We start from the raw sequence: 22,306 nt of genomic DNA on the forward strand, positions 1-22,306 counted from the left end.
AAAGACTCTTCAACAATATGATTCAAATACTTTGGTATAAAAAAAAATCCACGCGCAACAGAACTGCAAAATTAATTTTTTCATTTTTCTTTGTTAGCAAGATTGAATCCAGGGATACTTAACATCCCCAGCCCTTTTTATTTTTACTGAGATTTTTACTGGGATCTTGCTAAATTGCTTAGGGTCTTTCAAACTTGCTGAGACTGGCTTTAAACTGTTGATCCTCCTGCCTCAGCCTTCCAAATTGTTGAGATTATATGTGTGCACCACTGTGCCAGCTGCCAGATTTTTAAGAATTGCTGCATTCTCATAAATCATAAAATCAATATATTTTTCAATGACGAACCAATATAAATAGTTATGTCAAATTCAATAACAAATTCAGACCACTGATGTAAACTTTCAAACAAAATGACAAAGAAATTCAATTATTTCAACTCCCTTTTTCACAACAAAGGTGACATACAAACGTCTTAAAAATGTGGTCGTGGGTGTTCTGTTAAGAGAGGTCCATGTGCCTTTGAATTTCACTTCTGATATTAACTTTTTCAGAATATGATGGGTGGCAAAAATGTTTCTTGTCCCATTCCTTCTTTCCAGTTGGTGATTTCTTCCTATAGACCAAAGGCTTTGCATTGAACAGATTCAGCTCTATCTTATTTCCAGGTACAGTTTATACATTTGGTTCCCAGTGATAAACAGCATCCTGCTCCCTCCCCCACTACCCTCAACTCCATGACACCCACATGCACCTCCCACTTCTTCATATCCTTTGGGGGTTTTTTGGTACAGGGGATTGAACTGGGGTGGGGATGGGGGACTTTGAACTTCACTTTACCACTTAGTTGCATTCTGGCCCTTTTTAGTTTTTATTTTGAGGCAGGGGCTCACCAAATTGCCCAGGTTGGCCTAGAACTGCTGGGATTATAAATGTGTGTCACCATGCCTAGCTAACCTTCGCTTCTTTTTTCTTTTTTTTTTATTATCATTCTTTGAGTTATTGGCCGGGCGCAGTGGCACACGCCTGTAATCCCAGCAGCTAGGGAGGCTGAGGCAGGAGGATCGAGTTCAAAGCCAGCCTCAGCAATAGTGAGGCACTAAACAACTCAGTGAGACCCATCTCTATATAAAATACAAAATAGGGCTGGGGATAATGGCTCAGTGGTCAAGTGCCCCTGAGTTCAATTCCCAGTACCATAAACATATATATATATATATATATATAGAGAGAGAGAGAGAGAGAAGAGAGAAGAGAGAGAGACACCTTTATTTTCTTTTTATTTATATGCAGTGCTGAGAACTAAACCTCACACATGCTAAGCAAGGGCTCTATACCACTGAGCTACAACCTCAGCCCTACCTTCACTTCTGAAGTTAAGATTACATGTGTTTTTTTAGGTGGATTTTAAATTGAAACATTCTACTGTGGATTCAGACCTGATTTTTTTCAAAGGCAACAGAATATGAAGCCACCACTGTAGAAGTTCTTGAAAAGGAGAGTGATAAAATGAAGAGCAGGGGGCTGAGGTTGTAGCTCAGTGGAAAAGCACTTGCCTAGCATATGGGAGGCATTGGGTTCAATCCTCAGCACCACATATAAATAAATAAAATAAAGATCCATCGACAACTAAAAAATATTTAAAAAAAAAAAAAAGAGGGGCTGGGGATGTGGCTCAAGCGGTAGCGCGCTCGCCTGGCATGTGTGCGGCCCGGGTTCGATCCTCAGCACCACATACCAACAAAGATGTTGTGTCCGCCGAGAACTGAAAAATAAATATTAAAAAAATTAAAAAAAAAAAAAAAGAGCAGGATGGGATACTGAGCTGGAAAGGCTTCTAGAACTTCCTGGGGAGAAGGATTCACTTAGGTTGAGGACTTAAGAGCCTCAGGTAGGCCATTGCTAATGGGAATAGAAAGAAAGGGCTAAAATCACTTGAGATCTAGGGCTGTTTCCTCAGAAGTAATTAGGAAAACGTTCAGGAACAGGTGTAACCACAGGAGAATAGGGACAGCGCAGACCACATGAGTTCTCAAAATTCCTGTTTTCCAATCCATTACTGAGGCCAGAAATCACTGCCTTAATAAAGTAAAGAATGACCTTAGAAGTTGTTTCACATGTTCTCTAAAAAGATTCCAATCAAAGGACAGAATCTGAATTAAAAAGATTCAATTCAAATTTCTCTTTAAATTCCTCATGTATTCCTAAGAATAACAAAAAAATCCAAAGTTTCCTATCATATAATCAATCTTTTTGGAAAAGTTTAATCTAAAAACAATTTTGTTGCCACAGTTGATTACCAATCAATAAAACTAACCAAATAAACCTAATTCCCCACACATTATCTAAAATCAAACTGGGGAGGATGACCAGATGACCTTTTACCTCATAGGCAGTATTAATGTTGTTTGCAAACCAAACAAACAAACAAACAAACAAAAAATAGTTTTTCTGGTAGATTTAAAAATCCAAATAAAGGCTTCAAAATACTATATGTGGCAATTTACTGCACAGGTCTAAGTAAGTTCCCTGGGCTGGCCTAGAACTTGAGATCCTCCTGGTTTATTTAGCCTCCTGAGTTGCTGGAATTACAGATGTGAACCACCGGCCTGGCTAGGTGTTTGTTCGTTTGTGCTTGCTTTTTAATTCTTTCCAAATTTCTTTCTTTTCCCTTTTTCTCCTTTTTGGTACAGGGGATTGAACCCAGAGGCATTTTAACACTGAGCTGCATCCCTGGCCATTTTTATCTTTTATTTTGAGACAGAGTCTCACTAAATTGCCCAGGATGGCCTTGAACTTCCAAAACTCCTGAGTTGCTAGGATTACAAGCATGTGTCACAATGTCAAACTTTTTGATTACAAAAAGTGAAAACTGTTTTTGGTTTCATCCAACAAGTCTTTTACTTTATCAGTCTTAACAAATACTTTCTGCCTCTTTATCAAGAAACACATTTAATCTTCTCCTAGTGGATTCAGTATGGTTTGGAGTTAACAGTCCCACCCTCTTGCCTGCTGATCCCACATCACTGATGTCACAGCACGGACAGGAGACTTCAGGGCATCTGGCACAGACAGGAGGAAGGGCCAAGGCATGGGGCCAGAGAGGAGCTGCCTGCCAATCCTGTGGCACTTTGAGTTCTTTAACTCACACTGGAGTCCTCAGCCTGGAGAGTGATTCACTGCAGTGTGTACTCCTTCAGGCAGCCCACACAGTGGTGTCCTGAAGTAAGAACGATCCCTTCAATTCCAATTCTGTTTATTTAGAGATGTAACACAGACACTGCTATTCACCTTAAAGCCCAACTAGCCATGAAGATATTTGAGGAGAGAAAAAGACTGGCTTGTCAATTTTTAATGGCTTTAACTGTCCTATCTCAAGCCATGCAGTCAATATCAATATGCATTTCAAAGAGCTATTCATACAATCTAAATTATGTTAACCTAATTTTTATCATGAAACCCCAACATTTCCCTATTATTTGGATTTTATCAAAAGACCTGTTTAGGCTGGGGTGTGTACTCAGTGGTAGAGCTCTTTGCCTAGCATGCAGAGGCCCCAAGTTCAATCCCTAGCTTGGGATTAGAAGGTATCATGCAATACTCACCCAGGACCCCATTTCCTAAATCTATTTTTTTTTTAAGTTTTATATATTTTTTTCCCACTGCTAGGAATTGAACACAAGGATGCTTTACCATTGAAATACATCCCCAGCCTTTTCTCTTTTTTGAGATAGGGTCTTATTAAGTTGCTGAAGCTGGCCTTAAACTTGAGATCTTCCTGCCTTAGCCTTAGGAGTTGCCCAGATTACCGAAATGTACCAGCACACCCAGCTCCAGCTCCTAAATCTATTTTTTTTTAATATAACCTGTTACAAGAAATTTTATCCAAAGAAACCATTAAACTTAAAATGGACAATGAGATGCTTGGCACCACCAGTTAAGCCTTTCTCATTAAACCTGGTAGCCCCACCCACACATATGGAGGGCTGGGCATCTCCATACAGAGAGCTCCACACAGTCACATTCATGAAGAACTCAGAAGGTACTGTCACATTCAAGATAAGAAGAACCACAAATGAGGAAATTAACCACAAGGCTGGCAACATCAATTCTACTCATTAAGAGGAAGCACATGGCAGAGAAGAGGCCCCAGGACTGAGCACTGGGAAGGCATGCTCCATGATGCATATCCACACCACTCAGGACTGCCTCCAAGTCTGAAGGCCACACAGGAGCCACAGCAAGGACAACTGTGATCTGTCCAGCGCCAAAAGGCTGGGATTTCAAACATCAGCTCCATCTAAATGTGACATCATTTATAATACTCAAGCTGTGAAAAAAACACTTAACACATGAAAAGACATATAACAAAGATGAAAGCACATTTGGTTGCTTATATTTGTTGCTATTTACTAGTGGAAATTTTAAAGTGTTTCATGTGCTTACTTCAAATGGAATCATTTACATTTAAAAAAAATAGCTTAAAGAAAGACTCATGCAAAGCAGGGTATTTCCAACTTTTAATTAAGGTCCAGAACTTCATAAAGGAAACCAATCAAGCCATAAACACAATCACAGGAAAAGTAAAGACAAAACTCTACAATGAAAGCTAGATGATTTGTGCCGTGCAGCCACTGTGGCAATAAGAAAATAGGAGCCTGGGGCTGGGGATGTGGCTCAAGCGGTAGCACGCTCGCCTGGCATGCGTGCGACCCGAGTTCGATCCTCAGCACCACATACAAACAAAGATGTTGTGTCCACCGAGAACTAAAAAAATAAATATTAAAAATTCTCTCTCTCTATCTCTCTCTCTCCTCTCCACTCTCTCTTTAATAAAAAAAAGAAAGAAAGAAAATAGGAGCCAGAATAATCTCTTTTTTTATGTAAAAAATATATTTTTAGTTGTAGATGGACAGAATACCTTTATTTTATTTATTTTTACATAGTGGTGAGGATCGAATCCAGTGCCTCACACAAGTGTTCTACCACTGAGTTACAACTCCAGCCCCAGAATAATCTTCTTTTAAGACTGGATGTGGTGGCATATACCTTAATCCCAAAGGCTAGGGAGGCTAAGGCAGGAGGATCACAAATTCAAGGCCAGCCATAGCAACTTCATGAGGCCCTATGTCAAAATATTTTTTTAAAAAGTGATGGGGCGGGGAATGCTGGGGATGTAGCTCAGTGGTTAAATACCCCTGGTTTCAATCCCTCGTCCCAAAAAGTAAAAACAAAACAAACAAACAAAAAAAACAAAAAAAAAAAACTTATTACTTACATTTTCCATATTACCTCAAAGAAATCCTGATAAATCTTAAAATCTAGGCTGACTTGGCTGTTTTCATCTCTAAATTTTAAGAATTCTACGTAACTATCATTAGCTATCTGGCAGGATTTGAAAGGTGGAGAGAGCCTGACTCCGACTCCAGGAAATCCAGACTCAGGATAGCTTCCTAAGCAAAAGTCACTCCTTTGGAGTTAGGGTACCTAGCCATGCTCTACAAACAGTTTTATTAAAAAGGCCATTCTCTGTTTGCATAAAGAACAACTAGGCAGTTACAAGTACACCAATGACTGCCCACCTATCTTAACCAGTAATACACCACTGTGGTGTTACACCAGTGTATACATAAATGTGTATAGTACTTCTAGAATATGTTAATATTCATTAAAATGCCACCTAATCGCCTGTAATCCCAGAGGCTCCAGAGGCTGAGACAGGAGTTCAAAGCCAACCTGCAAAAGTGAGGTGCTAAGCAACTCAGTGAGATCCTATCTTTAAATAAAATGCAAAATAGGGCTGGGATGTGGCTCAGTGGTCGAGTGCCCCTTATTTCAATCCCTGGTACCCCCCTCCATAATTAATTAATTAATTAATTAAATGTCATTATATTTAAGTCCATTCTGTCTGCTCTGTAATTTATTCTTAACCTTTTTTTAATAATGCTATTGTATTTTTTATACCTTTATTTTATCTGTTTGTTTCTGTGATGCTGGGGATCTAACCTAGTGCCTCACGCATGCAAGACAAGAGCTCTACCACTGAACTACAGCCCTAGCCCCTATGCTTTGAAATTTAGAGCTTACTCTGTTAAACAGAGTTCTTTAAAAAATATGATTTATTTGTTGTGATTTTCAATTCCAGAATACAATTTTGAAAATATGTCTATGATATAGGTCACAGCTTCTGTTTAATTAGAAAGTTCAGATTATAAAATCTGACTTCTCTGCATGCTGAGAAATCCTCCAGTGAAGCCCAGAGTATCCTAGTGGTAAGAGTGCTCAGTCTCCAGGCCTCACCCAGGTTCCAGGTCAGAGGTCAGCAGGATCACACCTCACTACCTAAATCCACCTTCCTCTGCTTCCTCCCTTAAGTAGAGTTTTACCCACCTCTGTGCACTCAGCTGAGCCTGGCTGTGAAATCTCACAGATTTCAAGATCCAATGCTAAGAAAGGAAAGGCAAACACGGTATTAAAGAGGCTATGGTTTTAAGACCTCACTTTCAAAGCAACTGTGAAGTTAATTATGTCACAGATAAAGGACCCCTGGAAAGCAGAACTCTGAACTGACAGATCCTCTATGTAACCAAGAATGGTGGCCCCATGCAACAAAGCACCAAAAGCTGTCCTGGGGCTCAGGCCTCCTCCTACTATTCTCACAGGCATAGAGTAACATCTCACTGAAGAGCAATCAACAGAAACCCTCTACATATTGCAACTTAAATTGTACTTTGTAAACAAAATTCCAAATTCCAGTCACCACTGTGGCAGAGTGGAGGCCTCAGTGTGGAACACATTCATTTGTTTCCTCATGTAAATATTGGCTTTATCAGCAGCCCCAAAGATTAGAAATTACTGGTTCAAACTGCATAGTCCCAGTAGCCTGATGACACAAAGGACACAAGGGTAAAATTTTCACAGGGTTTGGCCTGGACCAAAGCCTTGCTTCCTCCTATTCAGTTGTAGTAGATGAGAAATCTGAGGGTCTTGCAGGGATGAAGGTGTTCAGGAGATGATGCACCTTACATTTTTACCTGTCTGTGGATTCTAACCTTACTTAATGGCTTAACAAAATTTTTTGTCCTAATAAAGCATAATAAGTTAGCTAACTGATGATTACAGCATTAAAGATCTCTGAATGAACTAAAGACAACATGCAAAGATCAGGTGAACAGAAGTTTTTAAGTAACAGTCCCACCTACCCAAACATCACAAGGGTCTGGCACAATGAAGGATGAAAATAATTCATTTATTCTTTGCTGGCGTATTTAAAGCTTTTAACCTTAAAATTCCCTTGCGGTGCTACAGGAAAGTGGGTGTTCAGGATTTGGATACCAAGGGGATGTGAGCAAGCTGTCATTTGGGAGGGGCCATCTCCCGGGGGATGCTCGGGCGGGGCGTGGGGGACAGGCGCCGAGGTACAAAAGGCACAGGCTGCTGCCCTCACATCCCGCAGAGCACGGCCGCTGAGTGGGACCCGCGGGCGAGGTGCGGGGCGGGGGCGGGGCGGATGTCCCGGGGAGCGCAGCAGGAAATGATCTCCAGACCCGGAGGGTGGGTCTCGGAAGCCGCCAGGGCGATGGCCCGGCGGGGTGGGGGTGGAGCGGGGATGTGGCCCGAAACGCAAGGCGAGGGGGCGCGGAGGGCGACGGGCCGAGGTCACTCACCCCACTCGAGGAACTCGGCCACGTACTTGTCGCGGCGCAGCGCCGAGTGACTGCACTCGGTGTAGAGGCACACGAGCACGTCGAGCAGCGTCTCCACGCTCACGGCGCTCTCGTTGCGCCAGGGCCCGTCCAGGAGCAGCTGCTCCAGCTTCTTGAGCCGCACCTTGGCCGACATGGTTCCGCGCGGCCCGCTCCCCACACGCCGGCCTCGGCCGCCCGCGCGGCCCGACGTCAGGGCCAGCCCTGGGGGGCCCGGCCGCGAGCCCCGGCAGCAGCGGCGCCCGGTCGCCGCCCCGTCCGCGTCGGTGCGCCCCGGCCTAGGCCGACATCTTGGGCTCCGTCCAGGCGGCGCGGAGTCTGGGGCGCCGGGCCCCACGGGTCCATGAGCCGGTCTCCTCCCCTCAGCCCGCCCGCCGTCCCCGCCCTCAGCGCCCGGCCGCGCCCTCCCGCGGGCCGCCGCCGACCTGGAGCGCTGCGGAGCCGAGCGCTGCGCAAGCCCGGCTGGCGCCCGAGCCCCGACCCCAGCCCGGCCGGCCGCCCAGCCCGCGGCCCGCAGCCAACCAGGGTGCGGCCAGCGCGGCGCAGCCAACCACCGCGGGGCCGGCCGCCGCCGCGCTGACCTCAGCGCGCTGCCCCGCCCTCGCCCCGCGGCGACTCCCGGCGGATCGGGCCTCGCGGCTCGCCGTAGGAGCCGGGCCGGGGGTGGGGCACGGAGTGCGCCGCCGAGATTGAGGCCCGGCGCGTGCGCAGAAGCTCCCGGGCGGGGCGGGGGCCGCGCTGCGCGTGCGCGCTTCCCCCGGCCGAGGGTCCCTGGCTAGCCCGGCGGGGGCGGGGCCTGAGCCGGGGCAAATCTTAGGGGCCTCTTGCTGCCTCGCAAGGCTGGGCGGGCTTCACGGACCCCAGCAGGTGCAGTATGGTGGCCTCGGCGGGTCACTCCAGAGCGGCCTAGCTCTGGCCAGGTCGGCGGCGGTGGGGCTGCCCGAGAGGCGCGGCCTGCGGGCGCCCGCCCCTGAAATTCGCGACGTCCGCGGTGGCCATTTCGGGTTCCACTGCCTAGACTCCTAGTATGACACTCTGGTAGGAAGCAGGTTCTTGTTTTCAGGCCGTCACCACTTTACTGAGGCCGATCGTTTTTGCGGGAGGGGGTTAAGGGAGGTCTACCCGAAGGAACCGTAGGTCAGGGAGGGGACATTCTGGAGCTGCGGAGGCCACCGCGGCCGTGCGGCGGGCAGGTGAGCCGGCAGCCAGGGGACCCTATGGAGAAGATGTCGAATAACGGCCTCCGTTTAGGAGCGGTATTGTGTGGAGGGGCCAGGGAGCCTTCCGGACTGCTGGGAACCTGCCCTGACCGGATTTGGGTTACACGGGCGAGCGTATGAACCAGCTGCCCTCCTAAGATCAATGTATGTCACTGTGAATGCATCTTTATATAACCTTGATTGGTTAAATGCAGAACAAAATAATCGGGTATTGGAGGTCAGAGTAGTGGTCGACCACCTTTGGAGATTGCTGGCTCTTGGTCCCCTGACCAGGGAAGCCCAGCTGTTGTGTTCTCAGGCACCCATGAGGGTCTGCTGTATGTTTAACAATAAACTTTTATTTGGGCTGGCTCTAGTGAATTTCTGATCTTTGCAAGCAAAACACCAACCCCAGGACTAAGCTAGCCTATCCTCAGCACTCCAGAATGTACACACAACCTAGTTACTTCAAGCCACAATCAATGACTTTGTTCAGAAATTAGAATGCTCGGTCCTAGAGTTAAGCCTCTAAGTTTATTTGACTTTAGCTCTATCCTTGGGCCCCTTAGAGCCTAAGATGAGCAATGGCAAGAGGACACAGTGCCTGGCACCCTCCTTGTTTTTGTTTCCCCCAGTCTCAGGTATGCTCAACAGGCTCCTGCTGGTCTGAAACTGTCAGGGAGAGGGAATGGAGAAGTTTGGGAAGAACTATGGTTCTATCTCTGGACTTTAGCAGAGAATGAAGCTGACCCTCTTCTGGGGACATTAGTGGGCTTCTCCTGAATCCCTTTAACCCAAACAGATGTGTCACTTTTTCCCCCCCAGTGGTTCCCCCGCCCCGGTGGTTCCCCCGCCCCGGTCGTTATTGAACCCAGGGCCTTACACATGCTAGACAAGTGCCCTACCACTAAGCCACACCCCCAGCCCAAATGTGTCACTTTGGGGAGTATTTATGGGGGTGCTTATAGGTCCAATTGTGAATAGTCTTTTGTTCTCTGAGAAATCCCTTGGAAACCTCCTCAAGGTGTAGGTAAGAACACCCATGCTCTGTGCCCCCTAGCAGGACCACTTCCTCTGTCTTCCACCTCACCTTTTATTCCAGGGTGTGGACAGGTTTCAAAACCTCCCCTTGATGATCTACATGTGGCAATCTTGAAAACTCACTTCTTGAGAATTCCATATCAGCAGTTTCTCCTTCATTCCTTAAAACTTCAGTTTAGTATTCAAGTATGTTTACAACATTAATATCGGACAAGAGTCATTGTCTCTTTAGTGGACAGTCCTTGTGAATGACTGCCCTCTCCCTGAACCCTATTCCTTGTGAATTGCCGCAGTCTCCTGTTGTAACTTTTCCCCTGGTGGCTCTTTCTGCTCCAAACTTCCTTCCTCTGTCTGACTAGCTCGAAAGACCTTCTCTTTTACTTGAATCTTTTCCTCTTTCTGACTAACTTGAGAGACCTTCTCTTTTACTTGAATCAATATGTCTTCTCCTTCCTCTACCTTTGTCTGAATTGAAGCAAATCCACAATGGCAATGTGCCAACTGGCAGAGTCCCTGGGTTGTTCTTTTCTATTCTTTTTAAATCTTCACCTTGATGGTTCCATTGTGATATATTTAACAACTCCTCCTTAAAAAGCCATGGGCTATATTTTTGTATTGTATCAGTGTATGCCCTGACTGCTCTTGATTTTACTGGGATGCCTCCTTCCTCTAACAATTTACTTAACACTCTTTCGGTTTGTTTTTTACTAATTTCTGATCCCGTATTTCTACTATAATACAACCCAACAAGATGACGCCAAACAAAACCGAGACAGAATGAAATGAAAATGGAACAACACAAAATCATTATAGCCTTTCTATCCTCCTGACATGTGCATCCGTCCTTTCTCCCTATCTGTTCCTCAGACATGAGCGGTTTTTCTTCCGTCTCACTCATCTCCAGGGACAGGCAACTTAAAACAAAAATGAAGCAAAACGAAAGGTCTCTCAAGTTAGTCAGAGGAAAAGATTCAAGTAAAAGAGAAGGTCTTTGGAGCTAGTCAGACAGAGGAAGGAAGTTTAAAGCAGAAAAAGCCATGGGGGGGGGGGTTACAACAGGAGACTGCGGCAGTGAATCTCTGCTCCAGCTCCACTCTGAGCAGGAGATTCTAGAGCAGGTGCCACAGAGGTGGATATGTCACCCAGGACCAGCTGGTCAGCTGCCGATTTCCCATGGTGGGTATTCATGTGACTCATGCCAGACTAATCAGAGAAGATCTTCTTTAGGGTATTGTATGCTAAAATTTGAAGAGAATTTCTTGGGTTTTTTTTTCCCCCTTTAGGCCAAGGTTAGTAAACTATAAGGAGTCAGAGAGTAAATATTTTAGGTTTCGTGAGACATACAGTCTCTGCCTCTATTGCTATCACATGAAAGCTGCCATAAGTGATATGTAAATAAATAAATGTGACTGAGTGACCATAAAACTTTATTTACAGAAACAAGTGGCTTGCAAGGCTGTAGTTTACTGATTCTTACTTCATGGCACAAGCTGTGAAGGTAAGACTTCAGGTCTGCCATCACAGTCTTGGTTTAAAAAAGGCAAGGGTGGAGATACAGGGATAAAGCCCAGTGGCTCCCTGAGATAAGGAGATGCATTTCTATATATCAGTGATGAATTCTTTGAAAGAGAAATTAGGAAAGCTACCCAATTCACAATAGCTTCAAAAAAATAAAATATTTGGTCATCAATTTAATAAAAGAGGGCTGGGGATGTGGCTCAAAGCGGTAGCGCGCTCGCCTGGCATGCAGTGCGGCCCGGGTTCGATCCTCAGCACCACATACCAACAAAGATGTTGTGTCCGCCGAGAACTAAAAAATAAATATTAAAAATTCTCTCTTTCTCTCTCTCTCTCCCCCCCTCACTCTCTCTTTAAAAAAAAAAATTTAATAAAAGAGGTGAAAGACCTCTATAATGAAAACTACAGAACACTAAAGAAAGAAAATGAAGAATACCTTAGAAGATGGAAAGATCACCCATGTTCTTAGATAGACAGAATCAATATTGTCAAAATGGCCATACTACCTGAAGTGCTATACAGATTCAATGTGATTCCAATTAAAATCCCAACGTCATTCCTTACAGAAATAGGAAAAGCAATCATGAAATTCATTTGGAAAAATAAGAGGCCCAGAATAGCCAAAGCAATTCTTAGCAAGAATAGTGAAGCAGGAGGCATCACAATACCAGACCTTAAACTCTGCTACAAAGCCATAGTAACAAAAATGACATGGTATTGGCACCAAAATAGACATGTAGACCAATGGTACAGAATAGAAGACACAGAGACAAACCCACATAAATACAGTAATCTCATCCTAGACAAAGGCACCAAAAACATACATTGGAGAAAAGATAACCTCTTCAACAAATGTGATGGACATCATTACCCTAGGAACATGTATGATTGCACGAATAGTGTCTCTACTTTATGCACAACCAGAGAAGTGAAAAATTCTGCTTAATTTGTGTACAATGAATTGAAGAACTTTCTACTGTCATGTAAAACTGATTAGAACTTTAATAAAATAAAAAAAAAGAATGGAGGGAAAAAGAGAGCCAGAACTCTTAGGACAGGACCTCATAAAGGAGAGCGCTGTGCCAAGAAGATCCTGGAATCTGCAGAGTTCTTTCAAGCCCCCAGCAATGTACTGAGAACTGCTCCTGTGGGAGAAAACTACCCAGAGTCCTGGGAAGAACCATTCAAAAGACTTAAGAGGAGACCGTGGAAATCTGTTTTCCACCAGCCAAACTGGAATTCACAGGCTTTGGGTAGAATTCTTAAAAAAAATATTGTGCCTTAGTAATGGGGTTATTACTACTGGGAGTTCATTTAATCATCTGTCCCCCAGACATCCTAGAAAAATCTCTAGACTGAGCATTCTTCTATATCTGTCTAACAAATCATAAAATGAAGACACAGAAACCTCAAATTCTGAGTAATTCAGCTGCATTCCAGAATAAAGCTACAGAACATTTATAGGAGGCAACATATCCAGCACCCAAAAAGATAAAGGCACAATGTGTGGCATCCAAAGATTGCCAGACTTTCCAACAAGCAAGAAAACACAACTCATAATGAGAATAATCACATCAAACCAACCTAGAGTTTACACAGATGTCAAAATTAGCGGAGAAGGACACCAAAACAGGATAACTGTATTCCTCTGCTCAAAAAGTTAGTAGAACCATGAAAATCAATTTTTTAAAAAAGTATGACAACTTTTAAAAATGAAAACTATAATTTCTGTTTACTTTTTTTCTTTTGCACTGGGGATTGAATTCAAGGGCACTTTATTACTGAACTACATCCATCCCCAGCCCTATTCAATGTTTTATTTTGAAACAGAGTTTTGTTAAGTTGCTTAACTACTCCATAAGTTACTGAGGCTGACCTTGAATTTACAATCCTCCTGCCTTAGCCTGGGATTACAGGTACGTCCCACCAAACCCAGTTATCCCCCCCCACAATCTGGGGATCAAACCCAGGGTCTTGTATACTAGGTAAGTTCAATACCACTGAACTACATCCCCCAGAGTTTCAAAATTACAATTTATTTTTTTTTAATTTTTTTTTAAAGAGAGAGTGAGAGAAGAGAGAGAGAGAGAGAGAATTTTTAATATTTATTTTTTAGTTCTTGGCGGACACAACATCTTTGTTGGTATGTGGTGCTGAGGATCGAACCCGGGCCGCACCCATGCCAGGCGAGCGCGCTACCGCTTGAGCCACATCCCCAGCCCCTCAAAATTACAATTTATGAGGTGTACATTATGCTGTTTGGGATTAATGGCAGATTAGACACTAATTAAGAAAAGATTATCAGGTCAAAGCCTTGAAAGAGACTATCCAAAATAATATCCAAGAAAAAAGAATCCAAAGAAGTGAACAGAGTATTAGTAAACTGTGAGGTAATTTCAAGTGACCTAACATATGAATACTTGAGATCCTGAAGGAGATATATAAGAAAGAGGGTCAGGAAAAAAATATTTGAAGAAATAAAAACTGAGAATTTTCCAAATTCCATGAAAATGAAAACAAAAAATTCAAGAAATTCAACTCAAGAGCAGGAATCATGGAAACAATAACTACAACTACACCTATGCTCCTCATAAATTCCTCAAAACTGATGGTAAAAAAGAAAACAAAACAAAAAAAGACACATCATATGGAGAAACAAAAATAAGGATGATACCAAATTTCTCATTGGAAACAACATAAATGAGAAGATTTGGAGCAATAAAAAGTACCAAAAGAAGCTAGGGGCACTAGCCCATGCCTATTATCCAGCCATTCTTGAGGCTGAGGTGGAGGATCACAAGTCTGAGGCCAGCCTCAATAACTTAGCGAGACCCTATCTGAAAAATAAAGCGTGAAAGGGGCTGAGAATGTAGCTTGCTAGTACAGTGCCCTTGGGTTCAATCCTCAACACTGAAAAAATAAAAATAACAACTCACTGACCTAAAATTCTATACCCAGCAAAAATATTCCTCAAACAAACAAAAAGTGGAAATAAAGATATTTGGGCTGGGGATGTGGCTCAAGCGGTAGCGCGCTCGCCTGGCATGGGTGCGGCCCGGGTTCGATCCTCAGCACCACATACAAACAAAGATGTTGTGTTCGCCGATAACTAAAAAATAAATATCAAAAAACTATTCTCTCTCTCTCTCTCTCTCTCTCTCTTTAAAAAAAAAAAGAAATAAAGATATTTTTAGACATAGGAAAACCCACCATGAAGAAAAAGGAAGAATGCTTAATAGGTATCTTTTCTAGATAACATGTACTACGTTGGATGAGCTTCTTGGATTCATTTACTATACATTCTCCAAGACAACCAATTTTGGGTGACACCCAGGGGAAAATGGGAAAGTTGGCAAATTCAGGCTTTGGTGCAAGCTTCCCTGACACTTAACCTATGACCCAGCAATCCTATGGTTTTGAAAGTGTGAGGGTCAGACAAAGATGCTCTGTGGAGAAAGTTATGATGGGAGAATTACAGCATAGATCCCCAAGGTTTTGGAGTAAGTCCATGCCGCCTTCTGCCAACAACTCTTCTCCATTTCAAATCAGTACTTGCTTGTGACTGGTTCTTAGTAGAAGTTGAATGTCTGACTATGGATACCAAGGAGCTGTGCAACCCAAGCTATCTTTCCATCAAAAAATAGAAGGCAGACATAGTGGCACACACCTGTAATCCCAGTGACTCAGGGGACTGAGGCAGGAGGATTGCAAGTTCAAGGCCAGCCTCTGCAATTTAGGCCCTAGCAACTTAGCAGAGACTCTGTCTCAAAATAAAAAATAAAAAGGGCTGGGGATGTGGCTCAGTGGTTAAGCACACCTGGGTTCAATTCCCAGTACCAAGAAAAAAAAAAGTGTTTTTCTTTTCTTTTGCTGGGGAGGAACCAAATGGATGAATTTCTCCGAATGGGAACAGAATGCCTGCCCATGGGAATGAATGTTCGCCAAAATAGCATTTACTGTGGAGGAAGCTCTCAGTATGCCAAAGGGTAAGATTATTATTTATTCTGGTCTCTTTCCTCCCCCACCTCAGTGGTCATTCAAAGAACCCATGTTCAAGTGACCAGCAGGCAGGGGTGGAGCCTCACCTGGGCGGACTTGCCTTCCACATGACTGACAGCTGAAACTGCCAGCAGTAGGGACTCATACTGAGGCATTCCCAGGGGTACCAAGCAGCTGCTTGGTGGCCAGGGTGACAATGTTAGACTCCTTCTATCACAGAAAGGACAGTGATTTGCCTCCATATATTTCAGGCAAGGACTTCTGTGTTCAACCACATCACTCCTACCAGCACCACCATTGGCAGACTTGGAGAATGCTTTAACTTATCTGTCACCATAGCAACTCAACTCAACATTGCCTGGGACTATAGGACTCATTTTATGGAGAAAGAAGTATAGCAGAGAGTTCATACCCATGAAATTCTCTGACTTACCACTTTTCTGTCACCCCAAAGCAGCAGGCTTGAGAGAATGAGAACGAGGTAGAGGCTGAAGGACCGAGGCTATGGTCCCATATGAGAACCAACTCCCTGTGAAGGTGAAATGTCAGCCTGTAGGGTGTGGGTATGCCTCCTCACCAAAGGAAGTACATGGTGCCATCCCCCAAGAGCCCAGTGCCCGAGTGAGTCCAGGAAGCACGCAGTGGAGGCGAGGAGCCCTCCCTCTCTATGCTAAGTAGCACACAGGAATTCTGCTTTCCTTCCTGCGACCTTGGCCTCAAGTCCAAGAAAGGAATGCTTCCCTCAGGAAACACAGTCATGGTCTCAACAGACAGATCCCAGCTGAGGCTGCCCCTCCCCTTACCAGCTATGTTGGTCCTGCCTCAAGCCAACAGGAAAGGGACCCTCAGTCCCCACCATCAGGGGGACGTGAATTGGTTCTGCCGGATGTGAAGCCCAGGGGCTTTGCTGAGGCACTTCTGACTGTTTCTTGCTAATAATTCTTAACACTGGGGAAGGGAAGGGAGGTCATTAGGGACAGGCCCAGAGAGGACCCTGATCTTGAATAAATAAAAGTTTGGGTCATCCCACCAAGGCTAAGAAAATAGTGCGGCCGAGAAGTGGAGGAAGGACCTGGGGATGTGCTAGGGCCTTGCTTCCTTCTCGGCTCTTCTCCTGCCCACCATGCCAGGAGTGCCCCTGGTGCTGTCTTAGGCTTCACATAGGCATCCACCCCAGTGGTCTAATGGCCACCAGAGGCTAAGGATATTGTGTGCCCTCAGGGTTGAGGACACATTTTCCTCCATAAGATGAAGTGGACACTGAAGGACTCAGAGGGTGGGTAGTTTGCTTTCCCCTTCCAGAGCCCGCCACCCAGCTCTGTAGCCCAAGAGGGTTGTCCCCACGGGCCACCTTGCCCTCTGACTCCTGGACAGCTCTGGCATGCAGAGAGAGCCAAGTGAGAGTGAGGGGGTGTTTCCTCCCCAGGCAGCTGACAGCACAGCTCCTGTATGGGGCCCCTCTCTTAGAGTCTCCTGTCTCAGGTCACTCTTTCCTCTGGTCACCCCTAGAGGAACAGAATTGGTAACAGCAGCACATCTCTCTGACCTGCCTGGGCCCTGCCCACACACAGAGCAGGCCACTCACACTGTCTTTTCAGTTTCCCTGCGCCGGGTGACCCCTGCAGGGCCCCTGGCTGATATGATCACAAGTGAAGTGCTATTCATTGCAACGTTATTTCTCACTTAAAAACGAAAGCTGACAGCCTGGCACGGTGGCACACGCCTGTGATCCCAGTGACTTGGGAAGCTAAGGCAGGAGGATCCCAAGTGCCAGGCCAACCTCAGCAACTTATTGAGGCCCTGTCTCAAATAAAAAATAAAAAGGGTTGAGGTGTGGCTCCCTGGTCGAGCCCCTGGGTTCAGTCCCCAGCCGGGGAGGATATAGAATCGCTTTTTCCAACCAGGAGGAGCATGGAGCAGTCACTCCGCAGGCTGTTGGTGTGAGGATGCAGGAGCATCCAGTCCTAGGGACAGACCACAGAGGAGGGATAAGCAGAATTTTGGGGAGAGGTGACTGAGGAAAGTGGATAGGGTAGCTAGTGATGTGATGTGGGCTTACCTACAGACCCCAGCAGAGCTATGCAGGCCTCTCTTCCTCTCCTCTCTTGGGTCAAAGGAGATCCAAGCAAGGAGGAGGCAGTCCTGAGAGGCTTCTGGGCAGAGGAACCCCCAGGCACAGCAAGCACAAGGTGGCCAGGGTGCATGGGCGGGCGGAGAGGTGAGCCAGGCCAGACCCCACAGGCCCAGATTCATCTAGGTGGGTGGTGGCAGGCGGGATGAGAGTGTCGGGATGAGCAGACCCTACCTCCCTGCCATTGCCTGCCCAGTCCTGCCACCACTGTGACCCTGGCAGTGGCTCTTGAGGTTTCCTGCCATCAGACTCCTTAGGTCTCAGTTCTTCCTGAAGGTGTTTGTTCTCATTCTCAACATCTGAGCTGACCACATCAAGGACTTTGAAAGTCAGGGGCATAGGCTGCTACCCTGCCAGGATCAGACTCAAAGGAAGTGCCCGTGTAATGTTTGTGCAAAGGAAAGGCAGGGAGCCGGCAATAAGGGAGGCCGGAGGAGATAGAAGGCCCCTGGGAGCCTATGTGTAATGTGTGACTGGAGTGTCAGGCTGAGGGTTGGAGACCCCTCCTACTCCTCAGGATCAGAACCAAAGGAGCTGTTATAACAGAAGCCAAGTAGCAAGGGCCAAATGTGTAATCTTGGAAAGCCAGAAAGACAACCTGGGAGGTCCACCAGCCCCCAGGTCAGGGGAGCCAGGCTGGTGACAACCTCAGAGCAGAGCCAGACAGCAGCCTGTGAGTGGGCTTCAAGGTCTGGGTGTGCCAGGCCTGTGGGAATCAGCTGCACCCTCAGACAGGGTCTTCTCACCAGGGGCTGTTTGCAAAGAGCAGAGTGACAGACGGGAGGAGGTGGGGACCACGGGGATGGAATAGGAAAGAGCTGGCAGCTCAGCTGTCCCCTACATGCTCCAGGTCTTCTGATGGCCCTCGTGCCCTCTCCACCCTCTCTAGCTGCTGCATCTGGGAGAGCACATGGACACTCGCAGACAAGGGGGACCCTGCTGAATATCTGGGAGGGAGGGAGGAGACAAAGCTGGGCTTCTCCCAGGTTCTGGCCCTGATACATGGCCCCTGGCAGTGTCCTGACTAAAGGTCGCTCTCCTCTCCAGACAGCCAAGTGCAGGTGACTGTCCCTTCTGAGTTCTAGTCTCGGCTCTCTCTTCTTCCTTCCAGAGGAGAGGGGTGTCTTTCTGTCTGACCCCCAGCCCAGGGCAGGCAGCACCACCCAACCTGCACCTCCCCTTTGAGCACACTGCCTCTTGTTTCAGTTGCCCGCGAGCCCTGCCTTCTAATCCCCCAAGCTTGTCCTCTGGGAAACGCCCATTGCGTCCAGGAGCACCAACCCAGCAGTGCCCATCAGCTGCATACTTGGGCACTCTGTGAGCTGGGCGAGGGGGCTTGGGAGTGAGACGCTGACTCTGAGACCTCCAGAACCCCATTGGAAAGGGGAAGGCGGCCCACTGTGTGAGGCTTCAGGAAAGTCACAGGGGCTAAGGTACACACAAACTGTCCTAGAGTTGTAGTCCCAGAGAGCAGCTGATAACAACAAGGATGAAAGGGCAGAGCCCGAGGCACTGATCAATGGCCTGTGCAAACACTGGCCCGGTGTGGCTCCCTTCCCCAGCTGCCTCACCCATCTCCTAGCTGCTAGAGGTGACTTCCCACAGGTTAGCGCTGACCACCTCCCTCCCTTGCTCAGAAGCCTTCCTTGGCTTCCCACTGCCTTAGGGATGAAGGGGAGTCCTAGGCCGGCATTCAGGGTCCTTCGGGGCCCTTGAAAGATTCCCCTCCCTGAGCACACAGTTCAGAAAGGGGTGAGGTGGGTGTGGAGGCTGGGCCAGGAAGTCAGGAGGATTCCCAGCAATAGCCACAGATATTTTAAATGTTATCAGCACTTTGTAGACTGGACTCCAACCCAGATGAAAACCTGAAGAGGTGGGGGCCGGAATTGACCTCACTTCACAGAGGAGCAAACTGGGGCTTGGGGGGTTGAGTAACTGCTGATAAATGGCAGGGCCTGGTTCTGAGCCCAGCAAGCTTGGCCTGCACACTCCTCGGCCTTTCCCCAAGCAGCCCGTGTCTCCTTCCAGATGTAGCCCGTGTCCATGTCTCTGGGAGGAAAGATGAGCACTGTAAGGAGCACTCCTCCCTGTGCATGACTTCCTCACAGCCCCTCTCTATCCACACACAGCTTCTGTTCCCCAGGGCAATGTACAGGCAAGAAGACGGAGCCTCGGCATGGGCAAGACACCCACCCAAGGCACACAGCAAGTTGAGGGAGGAGCTGGAACTTCCTCTTAGCTGGTGAATAGCAGAGCCTGGGCATTGCTCTTGACACAGATGACGGCAGAGGCTTGTAAGGCTGGCCCATCCTGCTTGGGGTGTGGACAGATGAGGCCTGGGAGGGGTAGGATGTTGCCTCTGGCCACCCCTTGCTCCTGTGGTTCTTACCGTGTGGTCTCCAGATGGGACCAGCAGCAGCACTTATGAACTTGTTATAAATATACCCGGACCCACTCATCTAGAGCTGCAAAGGCAGGGCAGGGGCTCCTGCCACAGGCTAAGGACTGAGAATCTTTGGGCTGATTTGCTCTAGTGCAGCCTTCCTTTAGAGTCTCTGCTCTTGACCTCCTGGTCATTCACTTTTCTCCTTCTGCTCACCTCTGTTTGTCAGCTTTCCATTACTGTGACAAAATACCTGCTATAATCAATTTATAAGATGGAAAGGTTTATTTTGGTTCATGGTTTCAGAGTTTTCAATCCATGATTGCTTGGCCTGTTGCTTTGCCCTGTGGTGGTATGGTACCTCATGCCAGGGCGCATGACAAAGAGAACAACAGGAAGGGGCTAGGATTCTAATATCCCCTTCAAGGGCACAGATATTTTAAATGTGATGATGACCTAACTTCCTTCCACTAGGCCCCACCTAAAGGTTCCATCACAGACTGGAGACTAAGTCTTCAACATATAGGCCTTTGGGGGGACAATCAAGATCCAAACTATAGGAGCCACCCATCCCTGCCAGCATTGAGTGAGAATGAAGGGAGGGAGATTCAGGGACCTTCAGAGTGACATCTAGTTGAGACACTGCTTGAGCCTGGGTAAAGGATTACACATCCTTTATCAAATTTTTTTATTTACTTATTTTATTTTGGGGATGGGCTTTGTGTATGCGAGGTAAATGCTCTATCACTGAGCTACATCCCCAGCCCATTTGGTTTACTTCGGGACAGGGCCTCACTAAGTTGCTGAGGCTGACCTGAGGTTTACAGTCCTCCTGCCTGCATCTCCCGTGTTGCTGTGATTGTAGGCATGCTCCACTGCACCCTACGTTACTAGTGATTCCTCATCTGCTAAAGAGTATAACAGCCCTGCCTCACAGGGCCTTAGGATGGAATAGACAAAGCACAGGGTGAGTGCAGTGGGTACCCCAGAACCCAGCTCTTGAGGATCATTAGTGTTGGTTATGCTGGCTCTGGTCCTGCCCTCCACACCCATGCTCAGAGGACCACCCCTCAAATCGGCCTTCAAAGCCCTGAGCCAGGCCTGGCACTTTTGAACCCTCCAGAGTCCTGGAGCCTGAGTTGACACCAGGCTTGTTGATACAGGGCTTGTTGCTGAACACACCACACACACACCTCCTAAGGATAGGCAGATGCAGAGCTGGGGGACCTGCTCTAGAGCTGCTGCTGCCGCCTGTTGGTTTGCCCTGTGGTGGTATGGTACCTCATGCCAGGCGCATGGCCCACATTGGTGCCTCTGTTGAACAGTCACTAGAAGGAAATGCTCTACCAGGCTGAACCACTGCGTGGGTGGAAGGGGGGCCAGTGAGGGTGGAGAGTCGGGCTGCTGGACGGATGTGTTGGAGCACCAGGAGGGCCATGCCTCGGGCATCCAACCTGCTCTTCCTGGCTGCTCCTGTTGCTCCTGTTACAGAGGTGGCAGGCACACCCTTGGGAGTGCCACTATGGGCCCTTCAAACTAGCCTTGAATCCTGCCCTGCTCCTACCTGTAGGTGGGGCTAAAGTGGGGACAGCTGGAATTCATGAAGGTGAAGACCCTGGGGGAGAGGGAGCATGAATCCAGGGGCCTAACACCCGGCAGGGGCTCTGGTAGATAAGGGAGGGAGGATGCCAGAGTTCCCTTGTGGCCAGCTGGTCTTGGATGGCAGAAAGCCAGCAGACAGGAAGGGTCAGGGGAAACTAGAGTCCAACCTCAGTTCTGTCCTTTTCTAGCTGTGCGCCCTGGGAGTCTCTGAGTCTCAATGTCTGCTTCTGCACCAGGAAACTGGAGGTTAACAGCCTCTGTCCCTAGTGCTGAGGTGAGGATTAGAGGTCCTGGCTCTCCACTGGAGTGTGGCCAGACAGTTTCAAAGAGGTGCTGAGAAAGATGTGCCTCTACCACCACTCAGTATTCTGGCCACAGAGGTGGCAGGCAACCTGTGGGAGACCAACTTTGCACGTGACTGAGTCACACTCCCGACTGGGTGCTGAGGTGTAAGGCAGCATTCTGCTAGACTTTCCCCACCCTTCTTGGGTCCGAGGGTTGGTGTCTCCTGCATGAGTGTGTCTTGCTACAGCCCCATGGGTGGAGCTACACTCGCCTGTTCTTTTTAATATAACCCCTTGCCCTGTTTAGGATAGAATTTTCCATGGAAGTGCCTTGTGTGTGTCCTCTTCTCTTACTGTGCCCTTGGGTGTGGCCTACCTAGATGTCAGTCAACCTGCTGACAGTGGACATCATGAAGATAGACTCAGCCCCCCTGAAACCTGACCT

General features: G+C 47.2%; 1 protein-coding gene and 1 long non-coding RNA gene across 2 annotated transcripts in view; one reads left to right on the top strand and one right to left on the bottom strand.

The window, feature by feature from the left end:
* Cdc42bpb (CDC42 binding protein kinase beta) overlaps positions 1-8,178 on the bottom strand; it is a 91,222-nt gene extending 83,044 nt beyond the window's left edge. The window contains exon 1 of the mRNA XM_078050957.1: positions 7,666-8,178. Within this exon, the coding sequence (XP_077907083.1) occupies positions 7,666-7,840 (175 nt within the window). The 5' untranslated portion in view covers positions 7,841-8,178. The remainder of the gene's footprint in view (positions 1-7,665) is intronic.
* Positions 8,179-8,220: 42 nt separating this feature from the next.
* Positions 8,221-14,596, top strand: LOC144377961 (uncharacterized). The gene is made up of 2 exons (XR_013439313.1): positions 8,221-8,742; positions 11,840-14,596. It is a non-coding gene; the product is annotated as an uncharacterized LOC144377961 (long non-coding RNA).
* Positions 14,597-22,306: the final 7,710 nt, after the last annotated feature.

Source organism: Ictidomys tridecemlineatus, chromosome 5 (assembly GCF_052094955.1).
Source record: "Ictidomys tridecemlineatus isolate mIctTri1 chromosome 5, mIctTri1.hap1, whole genome shotgun sequence".
NCBI classification, from domain to species: Eukaryota; Metazoa; Chordata; class Mammalia; order Rodentia; family Sciuridae; genus Ictidomys; species Ictidomys tridecemlineatus.